At 37.7% G+C, this 14,560-nt stretch overlaps 1 protein-coding gene across 1 annotated transcript; it reads left to right on the forward strand.

The window, feature by feature from the left end:
• Positions 1–1,821: 1,821 nt before the first annotated feature.
• On the forward strand, positions 1,822–3,212 carry LOC122660366 (arogenate dehydrogenase 2, chloroplastic-like). Its single transcript, XM_043855640.1, has one exon. It carries the CDS (start codon positions 1,913–1,915, stop codon positions 2,996–2,998), a length of 1,086 nt encoding a protein of 361 aa, XP_043711575.1. The 5' UTR covers positions 1,822–1,912; the 3' UTR covers positions 2,999–3,212.
• Positions 3,213–14,560: the final 11,348 nt, after the last annotated feature.

Here is a 14,560-nt window from a genome sequence, read left to right on the forward strand (position 1 = left end):
TGAATTTTTTATATTAAAAGAAAAAGAATAAAAACATGTTATCAAATTCTGGAGAAAAGCTGGACAGATGTGATCAAATAATTTTTTAACTGAACAGATAACTCAAACATACTTTAAAAAGAATGGGAGAGGAGGAGAGGAGAGGAAGAATAGTGCACCTCTACAATTCCTTTTTCCAACAATCACAAGCATCTTCAATGGGTCATTTTAGGTATTTCTTAGTGTAAAAATGATATCTTTGTCTTCCCTGTTTTAGATTTCTCTAGAAACCAAGTACACCACGTAAGAGAGAGAGAGAGAGATCCATTGCCTCACCCAAGTCTCTCCCTCTTGCGGTCTCTTCCTCTCTCTATTCCTTTGTCTCACACAGGTCACACCTGTCTTCATTGTTTGTTGGAGAAATCCATGGCCAATGAAGAAGGATTAGCATTCATGATTTATTATCAAAAAGGCATACTCAGTGCACGAGGCTCCTGCCACTACGGGTCTGGGGATGGTCATAATGTACGCAGCCTTATCCCTGCTTTCACAACTTGAACTTGTGACCACTTGATCACAATAGAGCAACCTTATTGTTGCACCAAGGCCCACCTTCTAGCATTTCACGATTGATTAATTTTTTCCCCTAAACAGTTAGTCGTTGCTTGAACTGTAGCTACAGATCCACTATTTATGGGTTTTTTTTAGTAGATTTAGTAATTGAAGTGAAAGTGATGGCTTCCTTTTGGTTAATCTGGCTAGGAATCTAGATTTAGAACGATCCAAGGGCTGTAAGGACAAACTCAGCTAGAACTCCTAACAGTCAACTGATAAACAATTTACAACGGCAACGGACAATGCTCATTAATAGGCTTCCATCCATTCTTGCAACTAAAACCATAAACTCCACCTCAATCTGTACTCCCAAATAGTCCTTGTTAATATGCTGCTTGTAAGCTTTCTCCCTATTGTCCTTACAAAGTAAAAGTGGATAGCTACCTCGTTAATAGGATTCCATCCATTGTTGCAACTAAAACCATAAACTCCACCTCAATCTGTACTATAGTCCTTGTTAATATGCTGCTTGTAAGCTTTCTCTCTATTGTCCAAAGTAAATATGGATAGCTAGCAGAAGACTTTATCAAAGTAAATATGGACATTGAATCAGGCTAATTCATGATTCAACATATATATATTTTAGTAGGCCTTGTTGAATAACTGCCAGGATGCACAAATATTGACCAGTTGCTATTTCCCTCTCCCCATCTCTCTCTCTCTCTCTCTCACACACACACACACACATTTTTGTCCCACACGTGCATGTTTACTAGTATATATATATATTTCGAATCATAATGGGCATTTGCTACAAATCACAAGGGACTGTGTTGTGCAAGAACCTCAAGCTTACCCTCCCCGCTGCTTCGCCATCGCAAACGCCAACCCACCACGGAAGGAGGAGCGCGGAGTTCGCCGCTGCGCAAAACCTTCCGCAACTAAATTTTCTTCGCTACAACGGGTGGGTTTTACCTCCACCATTGGAATCTCATTGGTTTTTTTTTTTTCTCCTATCTAAACATTGATTTCATAGAAAAATGAACTTGTTAGAAACCCTTTCCTATTCCAGTCCTTGCAATTCTCCGAAATTTCGTATTGTTTTATTCTAAATCAGTTCCCTGAAATGCTTATGTGGTTTCTGTTTCTTATTTGTTCTTTGAAATTTCATTTTGTTTTGTTTTGACTGTTCATCTTTTGAAATGTTATGAATTATTTGTTGTGATTCAAGCGTTAATGCTTTTTGACTATTTTTTCTGAAACGATTAACTTATGTTTAGATTTGAGCGGGTTTTGGAGTCTGGAAGAAACTACTCATTGTGAGCTGGGTTCCTTGCAATTCACTCCTTTTCTTTGTACTTTACAGGGGCCACACAAGATGCTCACATTGTCTTGCCTGCAACCATCAAAAACCAGAGCAGCTATACCTCATGAGCTTCATCCAATTTCGTACTGCTTCCGGCGACCTTCGCTTTCACTTTCAGTCTATAGTACGAGGAATCAATCTAATTGGCGTCGGAGCCTCTGCATCAGAGCGATAGATGCTGCTCAACCCTATGATTATGAGACCCAGATATATGAACGCTTTGAGCAGAGCATCAAACTCAGGATTGCCATTGTCGGTTTTGGCAATTTTGGCCAGTTCCTGGCCAAAACTCTAGTTCAGCAAGGCCACACTGTCTTGGTGCATTCCCGATCCAACTACTCTGATATTGCCACCAAGTTAGGGGTCTCCTTCTACTCTGACCCTAACGACCTCTGTGAAGAGCACCCCGAAGTCATTCTCCTTTGCACTTCCATACTCTCCACGGAATCTGTCCTCAAGTCACTGCCCTTGCAGCGGTTGAAACGAAGTACCCTCTTTGTCGATGTGCTTTCTGTGAAGGAGATGCCTAGGAACTTGTTCCTCCAGATCTTACCGCCTGAATTTGATATACTTTGTACCCATCCAATGTTTGGGCCTGAAAGTGGTAAAAATGGCTGGGGAGGTCTACCTTTTGTGTATGACAAAGTGCGGATTGGGAATGAGGAATCAAGGGTCCATCGGTGCAATAATTTCCTCAACATTTTTGCACAAGAGGGCTGTCGCTTGGTGGAGATGTCTTGTGCAGAGCATGATAGGCATGCAGCAGGTACCCAGTTCATCACCCATTTTATAGGAAGGACTTTGGGGAAGATTGACTTGGATTTTACACCCATTAACACTAAAGGTTATGAGACACTCTTGAATTTGAGGGACAATACTTGTGGGGATAGCTTTGAACTTTTCTATGGTTTGTTTATATACAACAAGAATGCTCTTGAGCAGCTGGAGAGGTTGGACATGGCTTTTGAATCAGTAAAGAAGCAGCTTTTTGGCCGTTTGCATGATATACTTAGGAAGCAGATGTTTGAAAATGATGAAGACTTGGAAGCACCACAAAGTAACAATGGTGCTGTAGACGAATCACCACAGAGCCAATGAGGTGAAATCTACAAGTACGGAGTTCTTTACCTCTGGTTTTGTCATTCCTTGTACAGTTGCTTATTTGCGTGTATGGGGTAGGCTATTCTTTTATATATGTTTCTTTGATGTCTCACATGTGAACCAATAGTAATTTTTGTAGTTGCCTGTGGAGGACATTCTTGTGGAAGAACCAACCTATTACAATTTTAAATTTGTCATTGATGCAAATATATAATCCAAATGCAGTATTCAATAAAATCACCACTTGGATTGTTTTTTCCTGTCTCTCTTGCCAATTATTTGGTTTGATTATGTTATTTTAATTTAAGTTCGTTAACGCTTTGGCTATCAGCTTAAAGGCGCAGGTTCAGAGTTTGAGGGCAGCCACTTCATGTGGAAAATTTTTCAAGGTTAGGACTGACTCTAGCCCATCCCTCCTAGGACACTGCAAAAGGTGGACTTCCACCCATGGTTCAAGGACTCAGTCAAAACCAGTGGTTTCGACCGAGATATCTTGGTTTCCCAAGAAACTAAGACGAAACTTGGTACAAGTGAGGTTTCAACCATATTTTGGTGTTTTTTGATCAGTTTCGACTGAAAAATACCAAGTTTCGACCAATTTTGACCAGTTTTGGTAGTTTCGACCAGTTTTGACAGCACATGACATGTCGAGTTTTGCCCAGAAAATACCAGGTTTCAACCTGGTTTCTGGCAAAACTTGGGAAAAATCTAAGTTTCCTGGCTGGTCGAAACTGGCTTTGGCACCACAATTTAGAACCTTGATTCCACCGGATTATGACCTTTCTTTTATTATGGTTCTCTGTTTGTATATTTGGGGTGGCTTACCTTGGTCATTACATACAATTTTATCATAATGTAATGAAAGATCTTCTATCTTGTAATTCCTGCAAACCTTTTGTGCCTTCCTAGGTGGTTAGCCTGCTGACATTAATTTGCTTCCTCCTTGATTTTCTTTTCCTTAATATGCAAGACTTTGGTTAACTGCATACCAACGTTACTGTTCACAAAAAGGTGTTAATTTAAACTTATTTTTTCTAGGAGTTTGAATGGTGTGACTAAGTTCTCCTTCTTTTACTGTTCAGTGGATGGCGAAGAAATATGTTGATTTTGGTTCCTTCGAAACATTTTAATTCTCAATATTAATCTAGTATGAGAGGTACAATGCATTGCATCAGATATGTTTACCTGAAAGATGATGTTGGCCCTTCTGGGGATGTTCTCTAATTCTGGTGTTTTGAAACTTAACTGACACTAGGAGGATGTGGCAATGATACTATGGAATTGGTAAGATTATTGTGATATGCAAGTCATGCCAATAAATTGAGTTATATGCTTAAATTATTACCTTTCAATGAATAATATCTTCATTTAATTAACGGAAAGAGCTTCAATTGAGAGTCAGTTAAGAAGATAAACAACAAATATCACAAGCCAAGATTTTATGTTCGGATAGAAGTACGAATTTGCACAGCAATGCTTACTTTGCTCCTTCCTATACCCTACTTTGTGAAGAGGTTATTTGTATCTTCACCAGCACTCTGCTGTTACAGACTTCTCTCTCCCCCCCCCCCCCCCTCTTGAATGCAGGCTCAATACACATGCATAGGGAAAAGGTGGATTCCAAGCAGCATGTCATTTGGTATTCTTCTCTAGTTTCCTTCATTACAAAGATTTGGAACTGTTAAAGAGTACCGATTTATGTAAAGTTGTGTTTCTGTTTAATAGTTCTAGATAGTCTAGGATTCTTTGTTTCCTTCTTTGAGTCTGTTTTAGACTTCTACTACAAGTTGTACTCTTTCTATATTTATATGGTCATAAGGTGAGCTCATAGACTCACCGGCTCTGCTTCCTTGTTGCAGAGTTCCTTTATCTTCTTCTCTCTCTTGCTTTTGTCGCTGGTTTATTAGTCTCTATATTGTTACATGGTATCAGAGCGATGAAGAAAAAGAAGAATAAAAAAAGTCTCAGCAAGTCTTTAAAGAAAAAAAAATCTTGTTTGATATCTTAGTTGCTACTGCTTATTTCTCGTGTTCATCGGGGGTCTTTGAAGATAAATATTCTTTCTTGTAGGCGAAAAAAAAAAGCTGTGATCGATTCAAATACCTGCTATTGTTTGCTGGTTTTACTGAAATTAGTTTGTTGGACTTGGGTTTTCTGGTCACAATTTGCTGAAGCCGACCCTTCCTTTATGCATCGCCTCTGTTGATGGCGTCTATTGGTTACGGAGATTTTATTGGTTGCGTCACTAACTCATGTCAACTTGGGTTTGATGTTGGGGTTCTTATCGTGGGAGGTGGAGAAGTGTCTATTTGTTGCTATTGTGTGATCTTCCAAGTCGATTGTTGGTATTTCTGGGTTGGAGAGAAATTAATAGAAGTCACCCAAATCTTCTCAGATCAGGCTGATATTGTAGGTGTTGGTTCATCCTCTTCGGGTGACCCAAAACTCCAGAACCCTACCTTCTAAAATTCCCCTTACTGTGTGATACTTCTCGGAACCAAATCTGGTCCCTGTTTGCTGTCAAACCTTGGTTGCAGATATAGTTGCAGATTTCCTGGTAGGTGTTGGTTCGTCCTCTTTGGGTGACCCAAAACTCCAGAACCCTACCTTCTAAAATTCCCCTTACTGTGTGATACTTCTCGGAAACCAAATCTGGTCCCTGTTTGCTGTCAAACCTTGGTTGCAGATATAGTTGCAGATTTCCTAGTTGGTTGCAAGGCTTGATGCCGGATGTCCTTAAAAGGGTTGGAGATTGCGATCTTAACTATAAATCCATCCTTGGTTTGCAGCCTTGGGTGAGGGGCTGATGTTACCGTAAGTCTTCAGTTTTTCGTTTCTGCTGGTTCTGTTTTACGTTTCTGATGGTTTCTTCTTCGGGTTTTTTTGTGTTGCCTTTATCTTCTAAAATATTGTTGATTTTCAATTTTACCCCTGACAACTCCTTTTATCCCTTTATGTCCACATTTTTTATACTCTTCCAAGTTTATCCTTTAACTTCGAGTTATTTATGATATTGCCATTCCTTCATTTTTCTTTACCAATAGTTCCTTGGAAATTCTGGTTATTTACCAAACCGGCATTGTCCTTTTAATACTTGAAGTCTTGTTGATTGGGTGAGCACATAAGCGATCCAATCTAGGTTTTGGAACCCTGGATTACATTATTTGGTATATTTACTTCGGTGCTCCCATTAGTATAATCAGAATTTATGAAATTGCATTGGACTTATATATTTTCCATATTATTGCTTTGGTGGGCCCTCAACTGCATCATTTGGGATTTCTAAATTTTGAAGATTGGCACTTGCATGACAATTATTTGCTATTGTGAGGGGAGACTGAAATTATTCATTGGAATCTTATTTGCATGAAGATTATTTCTTCCATGAAGGGGTGCATTGGAGATTATTGGGATCTTGTTGCAGCGCTACTCTTAATTATTGGATTTTTTGTGATGCTCATCCTTTGAGATGCTTGATAATTGGTGATCATTAATTGTACACGTGTAATACTACACGTGAGGGGGAGATTGAAGATTATTATTCTCTTATCGGCTCAAGTCGTCAGCTTAAGACTATTGTTATCTGAAGATTATTATTATTTATTTGTTCGTGTCCTCAACAACAATTTTATCTGTGAAATTGGTATTAAACAAAATTCATATTTATTTGATCTACAACAACCTGATGTTGTCTGGTCCGCAGTAACCTATATTGCCTATTTGATTTGCAGTAACCTATACTGACTATCTGGTCCGCAATAACCTATACTGCCTCCTTGGTCCATAGTAACCTATATTGCCTATCTAGTCCGCAGTAACGTATACTGCCTATCTATCATTGGAGTTTTTATCTGAGACCTCTGTTTGGGGCTCAATATTTGCCTATGTTTGAGCAAATTACTACCTACTACCTGCTGCTTATGATGTAGCTGTTGGATGTTGCATTTTTTTTGGTCTTTGAGAAGATTACTACTTACTATCGGCCTTTTTTGAGAAGTGTCTTGATATTGTGGATTGAGGTTAGTGTTCACTAGCACCTATTTTGTTCGTTGGTGATTGGATTTGTTCGACATGACGGTTATTTTCTACTAGTGTTGCTGATGATTTGTGTGTTTGAGTTGATATTACTACCTACATGATGCTTGTCCCTCTCTCCATGCTCACTGGCCTCTACAACTACTATTCAAGACGGGTGCTGCTTTTAATATATACTCTTATTGGTCCAAGCTGGAGCCGTCTTTAATATATGTATACTCCAACTTGAGGGGGAGTGTTAAAGAGCCTTCCGATTTATGTAAAGTTGTGTTTTTTATTGGTCCAAGCTGGAGCCATCTTTGTTTCCTTCTTTGAGTCTGTTTTAGACTCTTATTACAAGTTGTACTCTTTCTATATTTATATGGTCATAGGGTGAGCTTATATAGACTCACCGGCTTTGCTTCCTTTCTTGTTGCAAAGTTCCTTTATCTTCTTCTCTCTCTTGCTTCTATCACTGGTTTATTAGTCTCTTTATTTTTACAGGAACAATATTCATTTTCCCCCTTAAATGTTTTGACAGTATAACTCTTTCAGTTTTTAAAACTTAATACTTGTAGTGGGGGAATATGATGGAATTTCTCGTCAAGTAGTTTGGAAGTTACTTCAGAAAAGGGTGGACCCCAAGCAGCATGTCATTTAGTAGTCTTCTCTAGTTTCCTTCATTACAAAGATTTGGAACAATATTCATTTTTCCCCTTAAATGTTTTGACTGACTCTTTCAGTTTTTAAAACTGTAGTACTTGTAGTGGGGGAATATAGTGGAATTTCTGGTCAAGTAGTTTTTTTTTTTTTTTTTTGATGAAAGTGTAATCACACAAACCACACACAAATCCCAAAAGGTTAACCGACTTCTGAAGTAGTTGGAAGTTACTTGAGAAAACTTGTTTTTAGAATAATCTGATTTTGCATTTCAAAAGCTGCTCTCATTCCTCTTTTCTTTTGGCTGTCTTTTGCAAGTACAGTGAAAAAAAAAAGAGATTGAAAATTGAAATTTATTTCTGTGGGAGCTGACTTTGGGGTGTCTGCTTCCCCATTCACCCCCCCCCACCGAAAAAAAAAAATAATATGGGAGTTTTTGTTCTACGAAAAGTGTTGAGCAAGGTGTTATTGTTGGCATTGTTGTCGACCCATTTATTATGTCATGGTAGATGATGGATGCAATGTTTGTATAAGAAAGGGGGAATGTTGATGTACATCACAGGTCCATGTGTAGCTGCAGGAACAAGGCCCCAAAGCCAGCCGAGTGTAGTTGTGGGATTCAACTGCTGTCGGAGGCATCCTGGTTTGATGATGTGGCCTGGTTCTTGGTTGGTTCGATGGAAAGCACGTTCCAGCAGACCAGATTCCTAATTTTGAGAGCATATCATAAGGAATGAACAAGAACCTGTCCAGGTTCATCCCCCTTATTGTCCAGCATGTCAAGCCAATATTCTGCCAACATAATAGTGATCGACCAGCTTTCTTTTTGGTAAGTGATTGGCCATATCTACCAACCTTATTTGAAGAGAGATATCCAGAATCTAATTCTGGCTAATCAGCCATCGTACAGCCTGTCTAAGAGAAAACATTCTTCAGATTTTGGTGGGGCCCATGGCCATTGCGTGGAGAAGCCTTTGGGTTATGACAGCTAGCAATCATCTTATTTAGGGAATTATGTTTCTTGCCAAGGGGTTTGTTAGCAGTCCAATAGTTTCTATTTTAGGTCTCTTTGTTTGTTAGCTAATTAGTTGGAATTGGGTTTGCTTTGTAATTGTTTTTAATTAGGAAAATACTATAATGCTGTAATCAATTTGAAGTTTATAAATAAAGAAAAAAGGACTGAAACAACCAAGTCGAGTTGGAGAAAAGAATGAGCTTGGTTAAAGCGATTAATGGCTGTGACAGGCCGTGGGTGAGAGACCCATCCTTATACCCCTTCTTCTGTCTATCCATCTTCTCTATTTTGTATTTTCTTCTTTGTTTCTATTCTGGTTTTATTTCAATTCCCTGCAAATCTGGGATCAACCAAGGTTCCAAACTACCTCTGGGATTTATTAATTCAATAGAAGATTTCATAGTTGCTGATTGAAGAAGCCTCAAAATACCCTGTGGATGCTTCTTTTCATTGAAGAGATCCTCCTGTAGAATTGGTTGCAGCTACATAATTGAATTGTACCAGAAAAAAAAGAGGGATGTATTGCTTGGAGACTTAGACTACGTTTGGTAACGGTCTGAGTAAAGAACGGGCGTTCTTGACCAGAAACGTTCTTTGGCGTTTCTGGTCTGGAACGCCGTTCTGTGTATGAAAATAGACGTTTGGTAACGGTCTCAAGAACGTTTTCAGAACGAAAATGGCTTTTGGTAAAACCTGTTCTTCCAAAGTTGATATTAATTACAATAAGGCCATTTCCTTCTAAATTATACCAAAAAATACTTGCAAAATCATTTTCTCTCTTACCAACCTTAGCATAAATTTAAAATATCTCATTAACATAACCAAAGTAATTATAAAAATATTTCAAATTTCAAAGGTGCAATTAAAATTGGGTTCTTGTGTGGATTAGTGCCATGACTGACTATACTATGAACATTTGAATAAAAAGGGCCTTGGTGGATTCGAACCACCATCCCCTTGGAGCATGCTCATGTTCCAAGTGCTCTACCAATTTGAGCTAAAGACCCATCAAGTAGTATTCAATCAGTATAAGCCAGGAAGATCTTTAGTGCTGAGAAGAAAGATACAAAACCCAGAAAAATACAGAGTATAGGAGAGGAGTAACTTCTCCTATACAAAATCCATGAATCCATAACACATTTGAATGCACTCACCATACCAAAACCCAGAAAAATACAGACCTTCTAACATGAAAGAACTCAATATACAACATCAGGACAGAATTCATACCAGAAGTGATGAATTCATAACAGTAACTTACTTGCAAGAAAACAGAGTATAGGAGAGGAGTAACTTCTGCAACTCCATATTTTTCCTAATCTAATTCATTATGCCATCATATCAGGTCAGTTATTTCACCCTAAGGTTGGTTCTAATCAGATAAGCCAAACAGTCTCAATAAAACCTTGTGGTTTGCCAGCCAGTGTGTGTTTAAGAGGGGGTTAGCTTCCTGTTTGGGTTGCATTGTGCTCCTGAAGCATAATGAAATTCCACATATAAATAGGGCGTGTTTGGTTGAAGGTGTCTGACGAGTCAAATTCTGATTTTGGATCTAACTCGTCCGAATCTGGTTCATGTGGATTTGTAGTTGAGAAAAAAAAAAAAGTTTGGTTTCCCTGAGTCTGTCAGTTGGAATCATCCTGAATCCATCTGTAAAATTGTTTGATTAACCTGAGTCTGTCAGTTGGATTCATCCTGAATCTGTATGAAAAACTGTTTGGTTATCCTAAGTCTGTCAGTTGGATTCTACTTGAATTTTGTCTGTAAAACTATTTTAACTTTGTTTTGTTATGTGTGTGTTTTATACAATAAATGCATACAAAAATGTCGTTTGGTAAAACCTGTTCTTCCAAATTTGATAGTAATTACAATAATGCCATTTCCTTCTAAATTATACCAAAAAATACTTGTAAAATCCTTTTCTCTTACCAACCTTAGCATAAAATTAAAATATCTCATTAACATAACCAAAGTAATTATAAAAATATGTCAAATTTCAAAGATGCGATTAAAAATTTGGGTTCTTGTGTGGATTAGTGTCATAACTGACTAACTATGAACAATTGAATAAAAAGGGCCTCGGTGGATTCGAACCACCATCCCCTTGGAACATGCTCATGTTCCAAGTGCTCTACCAATTTGAGCTAAAGACCCATCAAGTAGAGTTTGGAATTTACAAGTAACCATGAGACCTTGCCACAAACCTTGATTAGAAACCCATCAAGCGAGTTTGGGATTTTTTTTACTATAATTTCAAAGCTACTTTTAGGAAGTAGTATTCTTTTTGTTTATCGTATTTGTGAACTATAGGTTGTACTGCTATTTGAAGCTTTTAGCAATGTTGCTTGAAGGGTCTTACTGACTAACTATGAACAGTTGAATAAAAGGGGCCTCGGTGGATTCGAACCACCATCCCCTTGGAACATGCTCATGTTCCAAGCGCTCTACCAATTTGAGCTAAAGACCCATCAAGTAGAGTTTGGAATTTACAAGTAACCATGAGACCTTGCCACAAACCTTGATTAGAAACCCATTAAGTGAGTTTGGGATTTTTTTTACTATAATTTCAATGCTACTTTTAAGAAGTAGTATTCTTTTTGTTTATCGTAGTTGTGAACTATAGGTTGTACTGCTATTTGAGGCTTTTAGCAATGTTGCTTGAAGGGTCTTTTTTACTTACTCATCTGTCATCATATTTTCCTACTTCTTTTATGCTTTTGCAATTCCTCATTGAATCTGTATAATAAGATCTGTCTCTGAAGATACGGTGCCCCCATATTCCATTCACATTGTAGTTAACAAGTTAGCCATATAGACTATAGAGAATCCAGTTAGCCACAGAGAAACCTGAATCAAAGCACACAAGCTGATTTGGCTATGACTGTCTAAGAACAGTAATGATTTGGCTATGACTGTCTAATCCAGTTTACCCTGGTTATTTGATCAAAAAGTTCTCCATCTTCACAAGATTCAAGCGCCATATCTTAAAAGAACAATGAATCGGGACAATCAGATCATAAAGTAAAGGGAAAAGGTAACCAAATATTACAAAGTAAACAAGCTTAGGTCCATTTGAAACAAAGACATTGAACTATGTTTCTTTTCCTTTCTCAGTTATGCTTTGTAATCAGCAATAGGTATATTCTCATAGTCAGACTACGATCTGATTTCCTAGTCAGATTAGGGATGGATTTATTTTTGCTTTTATATAAGCTTGTAGAGCCAGGAGCTCCATACGATTGAAGAATAATTGGAGTTTGTTTCTTCGACTTAGCTGTGCAATTCAGTCATGGTGTGAAGAGCCCTTAGGACAATGGGGTTCTGGTCCAGTAGGTGGGAAGCCTTGGTTATCTTCTTATTTTTTTTCTAATGCTCTGTTTTATTTCAACTAAGGTACTGGTTTATCATCCCATCGATTGGCATTACTGTTCTTAGATTTCATTCTCTGATTTGCTTTTGACTAAATCTGTATTTGTTTGCTATTTTTAAGATGGTTAAAATAGGATTTTCTTCTTAAATGAGAAGTCTCAATATGGAATATCTCCTCAAAACGTGTAGAAAACACAAACAATTAGTATTTCAATCCTTTCTTCCAAGGTATACATATATGGTCACAACAGGACAGCACCCATTCCTTAACACCACCCTTTCCTATTTATTTGCAAAGTCAAAATCACACACAGACACACAATCAGAACCGTCAGCTGCCTATAAATTTTTTTGTACCCTAAATCTGTATTTTTTTTGCACTTTCCAATAAAATATTATATAGGATTTGCAGCAGTAGAAATTTTCTTAAAATTAAGCAAAGAAAACCATTCAATAGTTTGATGTAACAAAACAACAAAGAATAACATGAAAAGAAATTTATTCAAACCAGAATTAAGAAAAGAAAACCCTTATCTGTGAGAGAGAGAGAGAGAGAGAAAGAGAGGTATAAACTAGTTTAAGGTGGAGGAGAAGGGGATAGGATTAATGGAGTATTTTGTAAAACTGAATAAAAACTATAACATGAATGATTATAGGTCATAAGTAGATTACTTCATTCCAATTCCTAATCAAACGCAAAAAAACCTGGAGGACTTCTATTGGGAATCAAATTTACAATTTTCTAATAGTAAAGACTCATATAAATCAAATCTGATCCAAGTCCAACTTGGGGGAAAAGAAGTACTAGTACCACTAGTAGGACTTAGAAAACTCGAGTCCCAGCTGGAATAAAACCCCCAATATGACTCAGAAGAGAAACTAATTAAAAATAGTAACTATCATACTCAATATAAGTAGCAATTTTTGGATTTGCTATAAATTTACTATGTATATAGCAAACATTTGTAATTACTAAGAGCCACGTCCTTAAACATTATATATCTCTCTTTTAACTCTATATCCAAATATGAGTTCAACAACCAATAGAGTATGATTCTCCTTTGTCCATCATGATTAATATGTTTGAGAAAACATGAGAGTGTCTCTTCCTTGAATTCAAATCTGATATTTTTCACTTCCTGATAAGCTCTTGCTTACCCATATGGACTCCACCTTATGGCAAGCTAAAACTAGAGCAATCCTCTTGAATTGTCTCGAAGGTGAAAACATTATTTACATCCTTGGATTCTAGAAACTAACAATCTTATCTTTCAAACAAACCCATTCATTGTAGGCCATTTCTACAGGTTCCTTCTTGTTTCCCTAATGCTGACTCCTGGCAGAAATAAATATAACAGAAGAATAGAGAAGTAGAATTGCAGATTATAGGAATAAGAACCAGAAACAAAGAAAAGTTAATAGCTTCATCAAATCAAATCAGAACAGCAAGAAACTTCAGTCATTAGGTTAAACAGAATAGGGAGTTACTGAAGAATCCTACTGTGACAAGGAATTGTCAAAATCAAGACCAGAACTGTTGATCGACCACAATATTTCAGGGATTCAAAACAGTATTCAGAGAGTAAATATGAAGTAATTGAAGTAAACTGTAGTCCAAACTAACAGCAAAATCAGAAACTAATAGGAAAAATAGATCAGAGAAATTTAGTAGAATCAATATAGCCACAGGGTATGGAAGAATTCAGATCTGACATGTAACTTGGTTGGAAGATATTAGGATAAAATGGGTTCGGAATCCACCTAAACTGCACCCAGAATCAACCACAAACATGCTGATGGAACTCAAAAAACAGAGTGTCGAAGGAACCCATGAAACTAGGGTCACGAAATTGAAAAAAAAAAAATCTAAGTTAGTAGCTCACCTCTTGAAACCCTGTTGTTGCACTTCTCTCACAAACTCTCAGGTGATCTTTCTTTCTCTCTAATTTTCCCTGCAACATCAAAAGAAAAGAAAGTGCAAGTGATTAAATTAGGGAAAAAAAATTGAGAATAGGGTTCAGAACATCTGATTGTGGGAGCGAGAGAGAGTGAAGAGAAAAGGGTATCCAAGCTACCTTGTGGAGGAGTCGATGGGGCTGCGGAGAGAGGGAGATGAGCTCAGCTATGTGGAGTCGATGGAGTTGCAGAGAAAGGGAGTCGAGCTTCAGAGGATACGATTCCTTGCAATGGAGCTTCAATCGATTTGCGGAGGGGTTTTAGGTGTGAGAGAGATGGGTGCTTCTCGGGTTTCAGTCTTGATAGGTGGATTCACCGATGAATTCACCTTTAAATACCAAGGTGTGGAATTCGTTTCTGAATTTGTCCTTAGAGGTGAATTCTAGTGGATTCTAAATATACACATATAAATGGACTCTTGTGGATTCTTGGATTCCAGCACGGAACCGTGTTCCGAGAAACCAAACACAAAAATAAATAGAGAATCCAAATCCCGTCGAATCTGACTCCTCCGACTCCTTCAACCAAACACGCTCTAAGATATT

Source organism: Telopea speciosissima, chromosome 4 (genome assembly GCF_018873765.1).
Source record: "Telopea speciosissima isolate NSW1024214 ecotype Mountain lineage chromosome 4, Tspe_v1, whole genome shotgun sequence".
Taxonomy (NCBI): Eukaryota; Viridiplantae; Streptophyta; class Magnoliopsida; order Proteales; family Proteaceae; genus Telopea; species Telopea speciosissima.

Coding starts and splice junctions, on each gene's coding strand:
- LOC122660366 (XM_043855640.1), top strand. CDS start 1,913: ATGCTCACATTGTCTTGCCTGCAACCATCAAAAACCAGAGCAGCTATA.